Consider the following 21,157-nt stretch of genomic DNA (forward strand, 5'->3'; position numbering starts at 1 on the left):
AAAAAGAAAATATAATAACTAGAAAGTGCATTTTCTGAAGAAACTGCAGTGTGAATGCTTGAATCTGAATGTATGCACTGAAATGAATTAATTGCTGAATTTTGAGTTAAAAATATTGAATGAGATTAAAAAAAAACAAAAAAAACCCGAATTTAACCTGAAAACAAAGGTGCTGAACTGCTAAAAGCTGAAGGTTACACAGAAGAAGAAGTTGGAAAAAAGCTGAAAATGTTTTAATTGTAAATTAGAAAAACCTAAGAAATGAGAAAAGAACATTTAGAGTCAGAAAACATCTGAAAGAATATTAAAAGGTCATATTCTTTGAATCACTGAATGACTAAAATGTGATCCCTCCACTTGGATCCACACAGTTTAAAAAGTTTACATCTCTGAGCTTTGAAAGACAAGATGTTGGAAAGAGAACAACGATGGCGACGTTTTGAGGGTAAAATGATGGCTTTAACACTGTGGAGATAGCAGCAGTTGAAAGAGAAGTGTTTAAGATGAATCTTGGCAGAGTGAGAGAGAGAGCTCGTTAAGCAGGCAGGTGTGAGCCTGGTTGCTATAGTGACCGCACCCAAGGGCTCCATACACACGTACACAGACATGCACCTCACTTTTGCTGCTTAAAATGAACAGAAAAGTCAGGCCGAAACAAATCGCTCCCAAATGAAAAGTAAAAGTCGTATTGACAAAATTCTTTCACCGTGAGCGACAGCAATGTCTAGTCTACCTAATTCTCAGTTTTCATGCCTGTGGAGCTTATTATATGGACGTGGTGACAGTGGAAAGACACCATGCTCTTCTGATTTTCAAACGAACCTTCTGAGCCATTTTAACATTAGAGTCTATGGAAGAGTTGGAGGGAGGAGGCTGTGCATTGGTGACATTTATGAAAGAACCATAACACCTAGTACAATAGTAAACACATTGGATGAAAGAGGACAGCCATGGCTACGTTTTGAGGGTAAAATGATGGCTGTAGAGCAAACGCTGTGGACACAGCAGCAGTTTTAAAAAAGATTTTAAGATTAATTTTTTTGCTCCTCTCACTCTAGCAGTTGAGCTGCCTCACTCTAGCCCCAACATTCCGTCCCATACACACCCATTATAAACTCTGAAACGGGTGAAAAAACATCATGAAACTTAAACTGGAACTGAAGAAAAAGTATAATAGATATTGAAAAGATAAATACAAGTTGAATAGCTGAATGTCTTGTCTTCGTTTTAAAGTTTGAATGGTGGCTCTATGTCAATGTATGTGGAAGTAGTAAGAGTTTAAAAATGAGTAAGTTGAATGAGGATTTGAAGGGTCTCCCCATTGAAATACATTATAAATTTTTGTTGAATAAAGTTGAATAAAATTAAAAATATAAATGTTAAAAATGAGAAAAATAGAAGCAATGTTGTCCAAAATAATAGGAATCTAACGGTGTTTGAATGGTTTTTCTAAGTTGAACGGTTTTGAAGGAGTAGGCTTTCAAAAAACGTACGGAAAAATAAAATATAACTAGAAAGTGCATTTTCTGAAGAAACTGCAGTGTGAATGCTTGAATCTGAATGTATGCACTGAAATGAATTAATTGCTGAATTTTGAGTTAAAAATATTGAATGAGATAAAAAAAACAAAAAAAAAAAAAACGAATTCAACCTGAAAACAAAGGTGCTGAACTGCTAAAAGCTGAAGGTTACACAGAAGAAGAAGTTGGAAAAAAGCTGAAAATGTTTTAATTGTAAATTAGAAAAACCTAAGAAATGAGAAAAGAACATTTAGAGTCAGAAAACATCTGAAAGAATATTAAAAGGTCATATTCTTTGAATCACTGAATGACTAAAATGTGATCCCTCCACTTGGACCCACACAGTTTAAAAAGTTTACATCTCTGAGCTTTGAAAGACAAGATGTTGGAAAAAGAACAACGATGGCGACGTTTTGAGGGTAAAATGATGGCTTTAACACTGTGGACACAGCAGCAGTTGAAAGAGAAGTGTTTAAGATGAATCTTGGTACAGTGGCAGAGAGAGCTCGTTAAGCAGGCAGGTGTGAGCCTGGTTGCTATAGTGACCGCACCCAATGGCTCCATACACACGCACACAGACATGCACCTCACTTTTGCTGCTTAAAATGAACAGAAAAGTCAGGCCGAAACAAATCGCTCCCAAATGAAAAGTAAAAGTCGTATTGACAAAATTCTTTCACCGTGAGCGACAGCAATGTCTAGTCTACCTAATTCTCAGTTTTCATGCCTGTGGAGCTTATTATATGGACGTGGTGACAGTGGAAAGACACCATGCTCTTCTGATTTTCAAACGAACCTTCTGAGCCATTTTAACATTAGAGTCTATGGAAGAGTTGGAAGGAGGAGGCTGTGCATTGGTGACATTTATGAAAGAACCGTAACACCTAGGACAATAGTAAACACATTGGATGAAAGAGGACAGCCATGGCTACGTTTTGAGGGTAAAATGATGGCTGTAGAGCAAACGCTGTGGACACAGCAGCAGTTTTAAAAAATATTTTAAGATTAATTTTTTTGCTCCTCTCACTCTAGCAGTTGAGCTGTCTCACTCTAGCCCCAACATTCCGTCCCATACACACCCATTATAAACTCTGAAACGGCTGAAAAAACATCATGAAACTTAAACTGGAACTGAAGAAAAAGTATAATAGATATTGAAAAGATAAATACAAGTTGAATAGTTGAATGTCTTGTCTTCGTTTTAAAGTTTGAATGGTGGCTCTATGTCAATGTATGTGGAAGTAGTAAGAGTTTAAAAATGAGTAAGTTGAATGAGAATTTGAAGGGTCTCCCCATTGAAATACATTATAAATTTTTGTTGAATAAAGTTGAATAAAATTAAAAATATAAATGTTAAAAATGAGAAAAATAGAAGCAATGTTGTCCAAAAGAATAGGAATCTAATGGTGTTTGAATGGTTTTTCTAAGTTGAACGGTTTTGAAGGAGTAGGCTTTCAAAAAACGTACGGAAAAATAAAATATAATAATAATAAAGATTAGAATAACAATACTGTGAATGCTTTTCAAGCATTCACACTAACTAGAAAGTGCATTTTCTGAAGAAACTGCAGTGTGAATGCTTGAATCTGAATGTATGCACTGAAATGAATTAATTGCTGAATTTTGAGTTAAAAATATTGAATGAGATAAAAAAAAAACAAAAAAAAAAAACGAATTTAACCTGAAAACAAAGGTGCTGAACTGCTAAAAGCTGAAGGTTACACAGAAGAAGAAGTTGGAAAAAAACTGAAAATGTTTTAAATGTAAATTAGAAAACCCTAAGAAATGAGAAAAGAACATTTAGAGTCAGAAAACATCTGAATGAATATTAAAAGGTCATATTCTTTGAATCACTGAATGACTCAAATGTGATCCCTCCACTTTGATCCACACAGTTTAAAAATTTTAAATGCCTGAGCTTTGAAAGATACGGTGTTGGAAAGAGAACAATAATGGCGACAATTTGAGGGTAAAATGATGGCTGTAACACTGTGGACACAGCAGCAGTTGAAAGAGAAGTGTTTAAGATGAATCTTGGTACAGTGGCAGGCAGAGCTCGTTAAGCAGGCAGGTGTGAGCCTGGTTGCTATAGTGACCGCACCCAATGGCTCCATACACACGTACACAGACATGCGCCTCACTTTTGCTGCTTAAAATGAACAGAAAAGTCAGGCCGAAACAAATCGCTCCCAAATGAAAAGTAAAAGTCGTATTGACAAAATTCTTTCACCGTGAGCGACAGCAATGTCTAGTCTACCTAATTCTCAGTTTTCATGCCTGTGGAGCTTATTATATGGACGTGGTGACAGTGGAAAGACACCATGCTCTTCTGATTTTCAAACGAACCTTCTGAGCCATTTTAACATTAGAGTCTATGGAAGAGTTGGAGGGAGGAGGCTGTGCATTGGTGACATTTATGAAAGAACCATAACACCTAGTACAATAGTAAACACATTGGATGAAAGAGGACAGCCATGGCTACGTTTTGAGGGTAAAATCATACCTGTAGAGCAAACGCTGCGGACACAGCAGCAGTTTTAAAAAAGATTTTAAGATTAATTTTTTTGCTCCTCTCACTCTAGCAGTTGAGCTGCCTCACTCTAGCCCCAACATTCCGTCCCATACACACCCATTATAAACTCTGAAACGGGTGAAAAAACATCATGAAACTTAAACTGGAACTGAAGAAAAAGTATAATAGATATTGAAAAGATAAATACAAGTTGAATAGTTGAATGTCTTGTCTTCGTTTTAAAGTTTGAATGGTGGCTCTATGTCAATGTATGTGGAAGTAGTAAGAGTTTAAAAATGAGTAAGTTGAATGAGGATTTGAAGGGTCTCCCCATTGAAATACATTATAAATTTTTGTTGAATAAAGTTGAATAAAATTAAAAATATAAATGTTAAAAATATGAAAAATAGAAGCAGTGTTGTCCAAAATAATAGGAATCTAACGGTGTTTGAATGGTTTTTCTAAGTTGAACGGTTTTGAAGTTATAGGATTACAAAAAACGTACGGAATACAGAATAAAATATAATAACTAGAAAGTGCATTTTCTGAAGAAACTGCAGTGTGAATGCTTGAATCTGAATGTATGCACTGAAATGAATTAATTGCTGAATTTTGAGTTAAAAATATTGAATGAGATAAAAAAAAACAACAAAAAAAAAAACGAATTTAACCTGAAAACAAAGGTGCTGAACTGCTAAAAGCTGAAGGTTACACAGAAGAAGAAGTTGGAAAAAAACTGAAAATGTTTTAAATGTAAATTAGAAAACCCTAAGAAATGAGAAAAGAACATTTAGAGTCAGAAAACATCTGAATGAATATTAAAAGGTCATATTCTTTGAATCACTGAATGACTAAAATGTGATCCCTCCACTTTGATCCACACAGTTTAAAAAGTTTAAATGCCTGAGCTTTGAAAGATACGGTGTTGGAAAGAGAACAATAATGGCGACAATTTGAGGGTAAAATGATGGCTGTAACACTGTGGACACAGCAGCAGTTGAAAGAGAAGTGCTTAAGATGAATCTTGGTACAGTGGCAGGCAGAGCTCGTTAAGCAGGCAGGTGTGAGCCTGGTTGCTATAGTGACCGCACCCAATGGCTCCATACACACGTACACAGACATGCGCCTCACTTTTGCTGCTTAAAATGAACAGAAAAGTCAGGCCCAAACAAATCGTTCCCAAATGAAAAGTATAGGTCGTATTGACAAAATTCTTTCACCGTGAGTGACAGCAATGTCTAGTCTACTGAATTCTCAGTTTTCATGCCTGTGGAGTTTATTATATGGACGTGGTGACAGTGGAAAGACACCATGCTCTTCTGATTTTCAAATGAACCTTCTGAGCCATTTTAACATTAGAGTCTATGGAAGAGTTGGAGGGAGGAGGCTGTGCATTGGTGACATTTATGAAAGAACCATAACACCTAGGACAATAGTAAACACATTGGATGAAAGAGGACAGCGATGGCTACGTTTTGAGGGTAAAATCATACCTGTAGAGCAAACGCTGCGGACACAGCAGCAGTTTTAAAAAAGATTTTAAGATTAATTTTTTTGCTCCTCTCACTCTAGCAGTTGAGCTGCCTCACTCTAGCCCCAACATTCCGTCCCATACACACCCATTATAAACTCTGAAACGGGTGAAAAAACATCATGAAACTTAAACTGGAACTGAAGAAAAAGTATAAAAGATATTGAAAAGATAAATACAAGTTGAATAGTTGAATGTCTTGTCTTCGTTTTAAAGTTTGAATGGTGGCTCTATGTCAATGTATGTGGAAGTAGTAAGAGTTTAAAAATGAGTAAGTTGAATGAGGATTTGAAGGGTCTCCCCATTGAAATACATTATAAATTTTTGTTGAATAAAGTTGAATAAAATTAAAAATATAAATGTTAAAAATATGAAAAATAGAAGCAGTGTTGTCCAAAATAATAGGAATCTAACGGTGTTTGAATGGTTTTTCTAAGTTGAACGGTTTTGAAGGAGTAGGCTTACAAAAAACGTACGGAATACAGAATAAAATATAACTAGAAAGTGCATTTTCTGAAGAAACTGCAGTGTGAATGCTTGAATCTGAATGTATGCACTGAAATGAATTAATTACTGAATTTTGAGTTAAAAATATTGAATGAGATAAAAAAAAAAAACCCGAATTTAACCTGAAAACAAAAGTGCTGAACTGCTAAAAGCTGAAAGTTACACAGAAGAAGAAGTTGGAAAAAAGCTGAAAATGTTTTAAATGTAAATTAGAAAACCCTAAGAAATGAGAAAAGAACATTTAGACTCAGAAAACATCTGAATGAATATTAAAAGGTCATATTCTTTGAATCACTGAATGACTCAAATGTGATCCCTCCACTTTGATCCACACAGTTTAAAAAGTTTAAATGCCTGAGCTTTGAAAGATACGGTGTTGGAAAGAGAACAATAATGGCGACAATTTGAGGGTAAAATGATGGCTGTAACACTGTGGACACAGCAGCAGTTGAAAGAGAAGTGCTTAAGATGAATCTTGGCACAGTGGCAGGCAGAGCTCGTTAAGCAGGCAGGTGTGAGCCTGGTTGCTATAGTGACCGCACCCAATGGCTCCATACACACGTACACAGACATGCACCTCACTTTTGCTGCTTAAAATGAACAGAAAAGTCAGGCCGAAACAAATCGTTCCCAAATGAAAAGTAAAAGTCGTATTGACAAAATTCTTTCACCGTGAGCGACAGCCATGTCTAGTCTACCTAATTCTCAGTTTTCATGCCTGTGGAGCTTATTATATGGACGTGGTGACAGTGTAAAGACACCATGCTCTTCTGATTTTCAAACGAACCTTCTGAGCCATTTTAACATTAGAGTCTATGGAAGAGTTGGAGGGAGGAGGCTGTGCATTGGTGACATTTATGAAAGAACCATAACACCTAGGACAATAGTAAACACATTGGATGAAAGAGGACAGCCATGGCTACGTTTTGAGGGTAAAATCATACCTGTAGAGCAAACGCTGCGGACACAGCAGCAGTTTTAAAAAAGATTTTAAGATTAATTTTTTTGCTCCTCTCACTCTAGCAGTTGAGCTGCCTCACTCTAGCCCCAACATTCCGTCCCATACACACCCATTATAAACTCTGAAACGGGTGAAAAAACATCATGAAACTTAAACTGGAACTGAAGAAAAAGTATAATAGATATTGAAAAGATAAATACAAGTTGAATAGTTGAATGTCTTGTCTTCGTTTTAAAGTTTGAATGGTGGCTCTATGTCAATGTATGTGGAAGTAGTAAGAGTTTAAAAATGAATAAGTTGAATGAGAATTTGAAGGGTCTCCCCATTGAAATACATGGGAAATTTTGGGAAATTTTTTTTGAATAAAGTTGAATAAAATTAAAAATATAAATGTTAAAAATATGAAAAATAGAAGCAGTCATGTCCAAAAGAAGAGGAATCTAATGGTGTTTGAATGGTTTTTCTAAGTTGAACGGTTTTGAAGGAGTAGGCTTACAAAAAACGTACGGAAAAATAAAATATAATAATAATAATAATAAAGATTCGAATAACAATACTGTGAATGCTTTTCAAGCATTCACACTAATAATAATAATTATAAAGATTCGAATAACAATACTGTGAATGCTTTTCAAGCATTCACACTAACTAGAAAGTGCATTTTCTGAAGAAACTGCAGTGTGAATGCTTGAATCTGAATGTATGCACTGAAATGAATTAATTGCTGAATTTTGAGTTAAAAATATTGAATGAGATTAAAAAAAAAAAAAAACGAATTTAACCTGAAAACAAAGGTGCTGAACTGCTAAAAGCTGAAGGTTACACAGAAGAAGGAGTTGGAAAAAAACTGAAAATGTTTTAAATGTAAATTAGAAAACCCTAAGAAATGAGAAAAGAACATTTAGAGTCAGAAAACATCTGAATGAATATTAAAAGGTCATATTCTTTGAATCACTGAATGACTCAAATGTGATCCCTCCACTTTGATCCACACAGTTTAAAAAGTTTAAATGCCTGAGCTTTGAAAGATACGGTGTTGGAAAGAGAACAATAATGGCGACAATTTGAGGGTAAAATGATGGCTGTGACACTGTGGACACAGCAGCAGTTGAAAGAGAAGTGCTTAAGATGAATCTTGGCACAGAGTGAGAGAGAGCTCATTAAGCAGGCAGGTGTGAGCCTGGTTGCTATAGTGACCGCACCCAATGGCTCCATACACACGTACACAGACATGCACCTCACTTTTGCTGCTTAAAATGAACAGAAAAGTCAGGCCGAAACAAATCGTTCCCATATGAAAAGTACAAGTCGTATTGACGAAATTCTTTCACCGTGAGCGACAGCAGCTTCTAGTCTACTGAATTCTCAGTTTTCATGCCTGTGGAGTTTATTATATGGACGTGGTGACAGTGGAAAGACACCATGCTCTTCTGATTTTCAAACGAACCTTCTGAGCAATTTTAACATTAGAGTCTATGGAAGAGTTGGAGGGAGGAGGCTGTGCATTGGTGACATTTATGAAAGAACCATAACACCTAGGACAATAGTAAACACATTGGATGAAAGAGGACAGCCATGGCTACGTTTTGAGGGTAAAATGGTGGCTGTAGAGCAAACGCTGTGGACACAGCAGCAGTTTTAAAAAATATTTTAAGATTAATTTTTTTGCTCCTCTCACTCTAGCAGTTGAGCTCTCTCACTCTAGCCCCAACATTCCGTCCCATACACACCCATTATAAACTCTGAAACGGGTGAAAAAACATCATGAAACTTAAACTGGAACTGAAGAAAAAGTATAATAGATATTGAAAAGATAAATACAAGTTGAATAGTTGAATGTCTTGTCTTCGTTTTAAAGTTTGAATGGTGGCTCTATGTCAATGTATGTGGAAGTAGATACAGTTTAAAGAGGAGGAAGTTGAATGAGAATTTGAAGGGTCTCCCCATTGAAATACATTATAAATTTTTGTTGAAAAAAGTTGAATAAAATTAAAAATATAAATGTTAAAAATGAGAAAAATAGAAGCAGTGTTGTCCAAAAGAATAGGAATCTAACGGTGTTTGAATGGTTTTTCTAAGTTGAACGGTTTTGAAGGAGTAGGCTTTCAAAAAACGTACGGAATAGATAATAATAATAAAATATAATAACTAGAAAGTGCATTTTCTGAAGAAACTGCAGTGTGAATGCTTGAATCTGAATGTATGCACTGAAATGAATTAATTGCTGAATTTTGAGTTAAAAATATTGAATGAGATTAAAAAAAAACAAAAAAAAAAAACGAATTTAACCTGAAAACAAAGGTGCTGAACTGCTAAAAGCTGAAGGTTACACAGAAGAAGGAGTTGGAAAAAAACTGAAAATGTTTTAAATGTAAATTAGAAAACCCTAAGAAATGAGAAAAGAACATTTAGAGTCAGAAAACATCTGAATGAATATTAAAAGGTCATATTCTTTGAATCACTGAATGACTCAAATGTGATCCCTCCACTTTGATCCACACAGTTTAAAAAGTTTAAATGCCTGAGCTTTGAAAGATACGGTGTTGGAAAGAGAACAATAATGGCGACAATTTGAGGGTAAAATGATGGCTGTAACACTGTGGACACAGCAGCAGTTGAAAGAGAAGTGCTTAAGATGAATCTTGGCACAGTGGCAGGCAGAGCTCGTTAAGCAGGCAGGTGTGAGCCTGGTTGCTATAGTGACTGCACCCAATGGCTCCATACACACGACACAGACATGCACCTCACTTTTGCTCCTTAAAATGAACAGAAAAGTCAGGCCGAAACAAATCGTTCCCAAATGAAAAGTAAAAGTCGTATTGACGAAATTCTTTCACCGTGAGCGACAGCAGCTTCTAGTCTACCAAATTCTCAGTTTTCATGTCTGTGGAGTTTATTATATGGACGTGGTGACAGTGGAAAGACACCATGCTCTTCTGATTTTCAAACGAACCTTCTGAGCCATTTTAACATTAGAGTCTATGGAAGAGTTGGAGGGAGGAGGCTGTGCATTGGTGACATTTATGAAAGAACCATAACACCTAGTACAATAGTAAACACATTGGATGAAAGAGGACAGCCATGGCTACGTTTTGAGGGTAAAATCATACCTGTAGAGCAAACGCTGTGGACACAGCAGCAGTTTTAAAAAAGATTTTAAGATTAATTTTTTTGCTCCTCTCACTCTAGCAGTTGAGCTGCCTCACTCTAGCCCCAACATTCCGTCCCATACACACCCATTATAAACTCTGAAACGGGTGAAAAAACATCATGAAACTTAAACTGGAACTGAAGAAAAAGTATAATAGATATTGAAAAGATAAATACAAGTTGAATAGTTGAATGTCTTGTCTTCGTTTTAAAGTTTGAATGGTGGCTCTATGTCAATGTATGTGGAAGTAGTAAGAGTTTAAAAATGAGTAAGTTGAATGAGGATTTGAAGGGTCTCCCCATTGAAATACATGGGAAATTTTTGTTGAATTTTTGTTGAATAAAGTTGAATAAAATTAAAAATATAAATGTTAAAAATATGAAAAATAGAAGCAGTGTTGTCCAAAAGAATAGGAATCTAACGATGTTTGAATGGTTTTTCTAAGTTGAACGGTTTTGAAGGAGTAGGCTTTCAAAAAACGTACGGAAAAATAATAAAATATAATAATAATAATAAAGATTAGAATAACAATACTGTGAATGCTTTTCAAGCATTCACACTAATAAAGATTAGAAGAACAATACTGTGAATGCTTTTCAAGCATTCACACTAATAATAATAAAGATTAGAAGAACAATACTGTGAATGCTTTTCAAGCATTCACACTAATAAAGATTAGAAGAACAATACTGTGAATGCTTTTCAAGCATTCACACTAACTAGAAAGTGCATTTTCTGAAGAAACTGCAGTGTGAATGCTTGAATCTGAATGTATGCACTGAAATGAATTAATTGCTGAATTTTGAGTTAAAAATATTGAATGAAATAAAAAAAAACCAAAAAAAAAAACCAAATTTAACCTGAAAACAAAGGTGCTGAACTGCTAAAAGCTGAAGGTTACACAGAAGCAGAAGTTGGAAAAAAGCTGAAAATGTTTTAAATGTAAATTAGAAAACCCTAAGAAATGAGAAAAGAACATTTAGAGTCAGAAAAAATCTGAATGAATATTAAAAGGTCATATTCTTTGAATCACTGAATGAAGAAAATGTGATCCCTCCACTTTGATCCACACAGTTTAAATGTCTGAGCTTTGAAAGACACTGTGTTGGAAAGAGAACAATAATGGCGACATTTTGAGGGTAAAATGATGGCTGTAACACTGTGGACACAGCAGCAGTTGAAAGAGAAGTGTTTAATATGAATCTTGGTACAGTGGCAGGCAGAGCTCGTTAAGCAGGCAGGTGTGAGCCTGGTTGCTATAGTGACTGCACCCAATGGCTCCATACACACGTACACAGACATGCACCTCACTTTTGCTGCTTAAAATGAACAGAAAAGTCAGGCCGAAACAAATCGCTCCCAAATGAAAAGTAAAAGTCGTATTGACGAAATTCTTTCACCGTGAGCGACAGCAGCTTCTAGTCTACTGAATTCTCAGTTTTCGTGCCTGTGGAGTTTATTATATGGACGTGGTGACAGTGGAAAGACACCATGCTCTTCTGATTTTCAAACCAACCTTCTGAGCCAATTTAACATTAGAGTCTATGGAAGAGTTGGAGGGAGGAGGCTGTGCATTGGTGACATTTATGAAAGAACCATAACACCTAGTACAATAGTAAACACATTGGATGAAAGAGGACAGCCATGGCTACGTTTTGAGGGTAAAATCATACCTGTAGAGCAAACGCTGTGGACACAGCAGCAGTTTTAAAAAAGATTTTAAGATTAATTTTTTTGCTCCTCTCACTCTAGCAGTTGAGCTGTCTCACTCTAGCCCCAACATTCCGTCCCATACACACCCATTATAAACTCTGAAACGGGTGAAAAAACATCATGAAACTTAAACTGGAACTGAAGAAAAAGTATAATAGATATTGAAAAGATAAATACAAGTTGAATAGTTGAATGTCTTGTCTTCGTTTTAAAGTTTGAATGGTGGCTCTATGTCAATGTATGTGGAAGTAGTAAGAGTTTAAAAATGAGTAAGTCGAATGAGGATTTGAAGGGTCTCCCCATTGAAATACATGGGAAATTTTGGGAAATTTTTGTTGAATAAAGTTGAATAAAATTAAAAATATAAATGTTAAAAATGAGAAAAATAGAAGCAGTCATGTCCAAAAGAAGAGGAATCTAATGGTGTTTGAATGGTTTTTCTAAGTTGAACGGTTTTGAAGGAGTAGGAGTACAAAAAACGTACGGAATACAGAATAAAATAGAATAAAGATTCGAATAACAATACTGTGAATGCTTTTCAAGCATTCACACTAATAATAACTAGAAAGTGCATTTTCTGAAGAAACTGCAGTGTGAATGCTTGAATCTGAATGTATGCACTGAAATGAATTAATTACTGAATTTAAGTTAAAAATCTTGAATGAGATAAAAAAAAAAACAAACCCGAATTTAACCTGAAAACAAAAGTGCTGAACTGCTAAAAGCTGAAGGTTACACAGAAGAAGGAGTTGGAAAAAAACTGAAAATGTTTTAAATGTAAATTAGAAAACCCTAAGAAATGAGAAAAGAACATTTAGAGTCAGAAAACATCTGAATGAATATTAAAAGGTCATATTCTTTGAATCACTGAATGACTCAAATGTGATCCCTCCACTTTGATCCACACAGTTTAAAAAGTTTAAATGCCTGAGCTTTGAAAGATACGGTGTTGGAAAGAGAACAATAATGGCGACAATTTGAGGGTAAAATGATGGCTGTAACACTGTGGACACAGCAGCAGTTGAAAGAGAAGTGCTTAAGATGAATCTTGGCACAGTGGCAGGCAGAGCTCGTTAAGCAGGCAGGTGTGAGCCTGGTTGCTATAGTGACCGCACCCAATGGCTCCATACACACGTACACAGACATGCACCTCACTTTTGCTGCTTAAAATGAACAGAAAAGTCAGGCCGAAACAAATCGTTCCCAAATGAAAAGTAAAAGTCGTATTGACAAAATTCTTTCACCGTGAGCGACAGCCATGTCTAGTCTACCTAATTCTCAGTTTTCATGCCTGTGGAGCTTATTATATGGACGTGGTGACAGTGTAAAGACACCATGCTCTTCTGATTTTCAAACGAACCTTCTGAGCCATTTTAACATTAGAGTCTATGGAAGAGTTGGAGGGAGGAGGCTGTGCATTGGTGACATTTATGAAAGAACCACAACACCTAGGACAATAGTAAACACATTGGATGAAAGAGGACAGCCATGGCTACGTTTTGAGGGTAAAATCATACCTGTAGAGCAAACGCTGCGGACACAGCAGCAGTTTTAAAAAAGATTTTAAGATTAATTTTTTTGCTCCTCTCACTCTAGCAGTTGAGCTGCCTCACTCTAGCCCCAACATTCCGTCCCATACACACCCATTATAAACTCTGAAACGGGTGAAAAAACATCATGAAACTTAAACTGGAACTGAAGAAAAAGTATAATAGATATTGAAAAGATAAATACAAGTTGAATAGTTGAATGTCTTGTCTTCGTTTTAAAGTTTGAATGGTGGCTCCATGTCAATGTATGTGGAAGTAGATACAGTTTAAAGAGGAGGAAGTTGAATGAGAATTTGAAGGGTCTCCCCATTGAAATACATGGGAAATTTTTGTTGAAAAAAGTTGAATAAAATTAAAAATATAAATGTTAAAAATGAGAAAAATAGAAGCAGTCATGTCCAAAAGAATAGGAATCTAATGGTGTTTGAATGGTTTTTCTAAGTTGAACGGTTTTGAAGGAGATAGAGTACAAAAAACGTACGGAATCCATAATAATAAAATAGAATAAAGATTCGAACTAGAAAGTGCATTTTCTGAAGAAACTGCAGTGTGAATGCTTGAATCTGAATGTATGCATTGAAATGAAATAATTACTGAATTTAAGTTAAAAATTTTGAATGAGATAAAAAAAAAACAACCCGAATTTAACCTGAAAACAAAAGTGCTGAACTGCTAAAAGCTGAAGGTTACACAGAAGAAGAAGTTGGAAAAAAGCTGAAAATGTTTTAATTGTAAATTAGAAAAACCTAAGAAACGAGAAAAGAACATTTAGAGTCAGAAAACATCTGAAAGAATATTAAAAGGTCATATTCTTTGAATCACTGAATGACTCAAATGTGATCCCTCCACTTGGACCCACACAGTTTAAAAAGTTTACATCTCTGAGCTTTGAAAGACAAGATGTTGGAAAAAGAACAACGATGGCGACGTTTTGAGGGTAAAATGATGGCTTTAACACTGTGGACACAGCAGCAGTTGAAAGAGAAGTGTTTAAGATTAATTTTGGCAGAGTGAGAGAGAGAGAGCTCGTTAAGCAGGCAGGTGTGAGCCTGGTTGCTATAGTGACCGCACCCAATGGCTCCATACACACGCACACAGACATGCACCTCACTTTTGCTGCTTAAAATGAACAGAAAAGTCAGGCCGAAACAAATCGTTCCCAAATGAAAAGTAAAAGTCGTATTGACAAAATTCTTTCACTGTGAGCGACAGCAATGTCTAGTCTACCTAATTCTCAGTTTTCATGTCTGTGGAGTTTATTATATGCACGTGGTGACAGTGGAAAGACACCATGCTCTTCTGATTTTCAAACGAACCTTCTGAGCCATTTTAACATTAGAGTCTATGGAAGAGTTTGAGGGAGGAGGCTGTGCATTGGTGACATTTATGAAAGAACCATAACACCTAGTACAATAGTAAACACATTGGATGAAAGAGGACAGCCATGGCTACGTTTTGAGGGTAAAATCATACCTGTAGAGCAAACGCTGCGGACACAGCAGCAGTTTTAAAAAAGATTTTAAGATTAATTTTTTTGCTCCTCTCACTCTAGCAGTTGAGCTGCCTCACTCTAGCCCCAACATTCCGTCCCATACACACCCATTATAAACTCTGAAACGGGTGAAAAAACATCATGAAACTTAAACTGGAACTGAAGAAAAAGTATAATAGATATTGAAAAGATAAATACAAGTTGAATAGTTGAATGTCTTGTCTTCGTTTTAAAGTTTGAATGGTGGCTCTATGTCAATGTATGTGGAAGTAGTAAGAGTTTAAAAATGAGTAAGTTGAATGAGGATTTGAAGGGTCTCCCCATTGAAATACATTATAAATTTTTGTTGAATAAAGTTGAATAAAATTAAAAATATAAATGTTAAAAATATGAAAAATAGAAGCAGTGTTGTCCAAAAGAATAGGAATCTAACGGTGTTTGAATGGTTTTTCTAAGTTGAACGGTTTTGAAGTTATAGGATTACAAAAAACGTACGGAATACAGAATAAAATATAATAATAATAATAATAATAATAATAAAGATTAGAATAACAATACTGTGAATGCTTTTCAAGCATTCACACTAATAACAATACTGTGAATGCTTTTCAAGCATTCACACTAATAATAATAATAATAAAGATTAGAATAACAATACTGTGAATGCTTTTTAAGCATTCACACTAATAAAGATTAGAAGAACAATACTGTGAATGCTTTTCAAGCATTCACACTAATAAAGATTCGAATAACAATACTGTGAATGCTTTTCAAGCATTCACACTAATTATTAAAGAACAGAAGACTCCAGCAATGTTTACACACTTAGTTTTCTGTACTGTGCCGATGTGTAAGTAGTCTTTTAAATGTCAGTGTCCTGTTAAAGCTAATGACACTGGCTCCTCATTCTGACATGTTTCTGGCTTTTCAGCATTCAAAAAAAAAAAAAAAAGGAAAACTGTCAGCCAGCGGATCCACAGTGAAAACAGCGTTCCCACCCCAATACTTGCGTCCAATCTGATTTTAATGGGCCTCACTTCTTTAGCCCTCAGCTCATTTCCGTCTTTCCCTCAGAGCTGTCACTCACTGGGTCAGCAGGGAGAGAGAAAGAGAGCGCATGCTGTGCCAGCTGTCTAGAGTTACATCTACCCTTATGCTTTTTGGGTCTAATGGCAATAAACTTTCCGAAAGCTCAAAAGGCCATATAAAAGAACTTGCTAGAAAACAAACGCATGCATGACTGCCCTATTCTCACACATATACATTCACGTATACACCAATGCAAATGTATGCACACACATTACATACTGACTCTGAAAAAGGATGGGAAGAAAGTGTGTATGCTTTGCGTGAGCTCATACACAGGTCAAGATGATGTCCCATCTCATATCTGTCAGCACCCAGAGTTTATTTACTCGGTAAGATTAGCATTTGTTGACCTAGTCACATGATCTGAGAGCGGGAGGTGCAGAACCCTGAGCACCCTAGAGAGTCAAGATCAGGACGTGATGAGAGACACGGGCCTGTGACCTAACACACACAGCCATGCACACAATCATTTGAACAATATGACCTCCTCCTTTTACTTTCAAATGTTAAATTTTTCCCATCATTCCTTTACTTTGACTTTTGTCACCCTCTGCTGTTCTTTTTAACCCCCCTCCCTTCCTTCTCTTCTTCCACTGGTGAATTCTTTTTCTTAACACTGAAATATTACCCAAAGCAACACATGAAAATGCTTCTTACGCTCCTTGAATGACAGCTCTTGAAATAACCTTGATAAAAGATATCAGTGTATTACTTAGTTACAATTTACCCTGTACAATACTGACTTAGTGAGCAGAAACCTCCTCTCAGCAGATAAACAGCACCTCATCTGTTAGTTGATGAATGAAAAACCAACTGATAACAACTTCAGTCTCCTTTTTACTAAGCCAAAAGCAAAAATTCTTTTTCATCAATGACAAAAATATCTGCTTTTTTAGCAATTAAAATTAAATTAAAAGTTAATCAAAATAAAGTCAGTCCTACGGTGCATCAATTCTTCTCTCTCATAATTTCCCAGTGATTAAATGGGCTTCACATTTCTATTACAAAGAGGAATTCCACCAATTTAACACTAGACCTGAAAACTCACTCAGCCTTACAGTACATCAGCTCTTCTCTCTCATCACTGCCCAATAATTAAATGGTCCTCACATCTTTATCAGGAACAGGAATTCTACCAATTTAACAATATAACTGAAAAACAACTGCTGCAAAAAAGCACTACATGTTCTGCAGTTTACACCCTCTCTTCTACCTGCTTTAACTATATCCAATAAAGCCTTAAAAATAACTTTATTATTACTTTTTTTTGTAGTACATAGCATCTAATACTGGATCCATCATGTACAGCTGACAGTCGTTTATTGTGACCTTATTGTATTTGCCTGTGTCATCCTCATTCTTTTCCGTTTTCTACTTATTTCCATCTCCTCATAGCCTTTTCTTCCAAGACCACATGGAGAACAATACTGCATTCATAGCTGATGCTAACAGTAAGCTCACTGACATAATGCTCAGATTGCCTTTCTCGCACAATTACATACCCACTCGCAATGCAGAAAACCAACACTGAGCCAACTCCTGCTTCACACACACACACACACACACACACACACACACACACACACACACACACACACACACACACACACACACACACACGCACACACAGACACTGGAAAGAGTATAAAAGAGTTGGCAGTGCACACAAACGGACAGAGAACGGCAATTAAACAAGCAAAAGCAAATGTCCAAACATACGTCATGCCTGATCTCCATTAATTGAATTAGTCATCCTTAGCATCATCTGTTGACACAGCTCTCAGCCAAGTTTATCTTCTTTGTCCCTGCTTGCCTGTTTTGCCTTTTTTCCTCATCCCTCTCATCGCTTTTTCTTTTTAGGACTCAGTTACGTTTCTGCTCTCTTGGTTTTGCCTAAAAGATAAATGTCGCACCTAAACTCTAGTAAAAAGCAACTTGTGCTTTGGAGGATGAAAGGATAGAAATGCAAATGCATGATTACATTATTGTTGGTATGAAATATTTGATCTGGACTCTCCTAAAAAGACCATCTTTGATAACTAAAGTAAATACGAAACATTAAAATCAAAATAAACATAAGTGCCTTATTGTACACCTGGAATATTTGTCTTCATTGACAAAAGCAGACAATCGAAAAGCTAAAAGCTAACTTACCTGATATGTTCCAATGCCTATGTGTTTGGGATCAATCTTCACAAGCTCAGCCAGCGGATCTTGGACACGTCTTCCAATCGACACTGCCATCACACACACACAGACACACACACACACACATGAGATACCTCTACGTCTCATGGGAATCCGTGGTTTGTGTTTTTCATAAACTTGGTATTTGACTCACAGTTATTGAATATGCAAATCCATAGTAGTATGCGTAATTACTCGATATGCTAATTGTCTGCATATTACTGTGTTGGCCTGAGGGCAGGCCAAACCTAATTGTCATTCCTCCACCCCCACTAATAATAATTAAAGCTGGCATTCAGCTGGAGTTGCTGCACCTGTCATTTAGCTTGCTGATAGATGTTTGAGCCATGAACCTTTAAAAACACCAATTTATCCACTTCTGTGCCCTCAGGCAAAAACAGTCAAACGTAGCACACAAACAAATACACAATACTCCTCAACCAACGTTGGGTTTGTTTTATGACAGAGTCTTTAAGGTTTAGATCACACGTCTTTTCTGATTTTCTAAATGACAAAGAGAAAAATTACAATAATCTTATTCACATACACACGGCATTTCCCCACGAGCACACACCAAGCGGAGAAGAATAACACAACCAATCAATTGTGTACTTACATAACCATGGGCAAGACAAAGGGGATGCCAGCTCTGGGCGTTACCGTACACTGTTATGTCTTTTCCATTTATATAATTTTTAAAAAGAGAAAAAGCAATATATACATAAATATTTTTAGTAGTTTGAGTTTCCTTAAAAAATAGAACTTAAAAAAACTGCTATACTCCCCAAACTTTGGCATCACAACACAATTATGACCAACGATTTGCTCATCCATTGATCAATTTCAGGGAACAGTTTGTCCCTTCATTTGTCCTTCCTTTCCTGCCCTATCCACCGTTTTGTGTATGTAGTATGCTGCATGGGATGCATCAGATTCTGATCTTTGAGGTGGAAAAGGCAGACAAAGGGAAGAATAGGATGTAAGAGAGGGAGTATGTCTGGAATCAATGGTCCTCCTCTCTCTCCTCTGGCTGCGGCAGGAGCCTGCTGCCTGAGATAATATTTAGACAGGGATGGAGTTTCAACCCTAGCCTTGCTCAGTACACCACCAAAACTCTCCTATACTCTTTCCATTTATTCCGTCTCTAACCCCCACCCCCCCTCTGAAGGGAGGTTATTTGTAAATGGAGTCCAGCAGAACTCTCCAGCACTTATTGAAAGTTTATGAGCCAAATACAGTACTACAAAAATGGGAAGCAATGAAGAGCACAACAACTGACGAAGGCCCTGGCCAGACACATTACTCAGGAGAAAACGGAGACATCCAGCCTTCTGGTGAGACACTGATGATGTGGCTGCACAGTTTTTGTTGCAGAGCATGAACTGAGAAAGAAAATGAACTGCTCGCACTCCTCTCAAACATCATTACTCTCAATCAGATCATGAGCTGAAAAAACTTGATTACAACAGGCCAACTTTTAAAGAGATGCAGCATGTCTGCAATGAGTGACTGAAAACCAGTTAGTAACAGCAGTCCTCTGATCAGAGGGGAGACGGGAGGAGCAGAAATAAGTGGAACAAAAACAGTAATCCCTGGAAATGGGTAAAATATTACCTATTTCCACTAGGTGTCCCTAATCTCACAATAATCAGTGTAATAAGTCAAAACACCCCCCTGCATACAGTGTTACACAGCCATTCATTTAGACTAAGGCAATAGCAAAGATACCCCCGAAAGGCAAAACAGACACACACTGTTATTCATGGTGTCGAGGCTTAGCATCCAAATATAAATTCAGTAGATTTCTTGAGGTTTTCGTTATGGGTATAAATATGGCTCTCTGCAAGTGCTCTGTGCTGCTGACCACAGGATACTAGTGAGGAATAATCCAGCCTTGGCTGATTTATGGTTTTTATAGAGGAAGTCTGCTGGAAACATTTATTCTCCAAAACTCAGTGTGATTCATTTATATTCTACTGTGTTTTCAATGACGTAGTATGTGCAGAGAGTTAGGAAGAATTGGCAAGGGAGGCAGAGAGGTAAAGCAAAGTTAGGGCGACAGAGGAGAACCAAAAAGCAATGCCAGAAATTCACTGATGTATGAAAGCATTATGCAAAAAAAAAAAAACCAAAAAAAAGGTGGAAAATAAAATTGAAGCTGAAACCAGTGGACATACAGCTGTTCATGACTACCAAATTTCCAACCTTATTCATATTGCTATCCACAAAAACAACACATTAAACCAGGAAAAATCTACTTGCTACTTGACAACAATCAAGCTTTGCAGCTTGGTGTACCTGCACTCCTAAGGTTAGGGTCCAGGTCTGGCATCTCTTGGACTGCCTCGGGACTCACACTGTAGATGGATGCTCCTGCCTCATTGGTTATACTAGGGAAGATATGGGAAAGAAAGAAAAGTAAGAGTTAGAAAAGTAAAGGATGTCTTTGGGAAGATACTGGCAGAGATGTACAAAGGAAAAAGGGAAAACATACAGGTTCGACAGCGGGGGGAAGGTGAAAAAGAGGTGAGAAAGATGGGTTTGCATAGGGAGAAAATTGTGAGTTAAAGAGAGGGAGGAGGAAACTAATTAAAACAGCTATTACTACTTGAGAGACATCATCATAATTAAACATGACTTACATCTTTAATAATGTACTTGAAAAGTCCTTAAAACAGTTACTTTATTTGACTCTAGTTACCCCCTTTGTAGCCATGACAAGCCAAAATAGCATCATGACTAGTAGTCCTGCACCCTTAACATTAAGATCTCAGTTACAATCTTTCAAATGCCTTTAAGTATTCTGACACTTGGCAGCAGGTGTAAAAAAACAACTTGCACTCCAAATACATGTATGAGTCACTGCCTCATGTACCTATGAATACTTAACATGTTCAGAAGTTAGCGAGTCAGTTGGGTGATTGAGTCAATTTGCCCACTGTAT

General features: G+C 36.5%; 1 protein-coding gene across 2 annotated transcripts in view; it reads right to left on the bottom strand.

Moving 5' to 3' along the window:
• The window catches only part of srbd1 (S1 RNA binding domain 1), a 116,301-nt gene that overhangs the window by 19,572 nt on the left and 75,572 nt on the right, over positions 1-21,157 (bottom strand). For both annotated transcript variants that reach the window (XM_080287982.1, XM_026190132.2), the window contains exons 15-16: positions 20,512-20,603; positions 18,181-18,263 (exon numbers count right to left, since the gene is read on the bottom strand). In XM_080287982.1, coding sequence (XP_080144108.1) covers positions 18,181-18,263; positions 20,512-20,603 — 175 coding nt within the window. The remainder of the gene's footprint in view (positions 1-18,180; positions 18,264-20,511; positions 20,604-21,157) is intronic.

Source organism: Astatotilapia calliptera, chromosome 13 (assembly GCF_964374335.1).
Source record: "Astatotilapia calliptera chromosome 13, fAstCal68.1, whole genome shotgun sequence".
Classification (NCBI taxonomy): Eukaryota; Metazoa; Chordata; class Actinopteri; order Cichliformes; family Cichlidae; genus Astatotilapia; species Astatotilapia calliptera.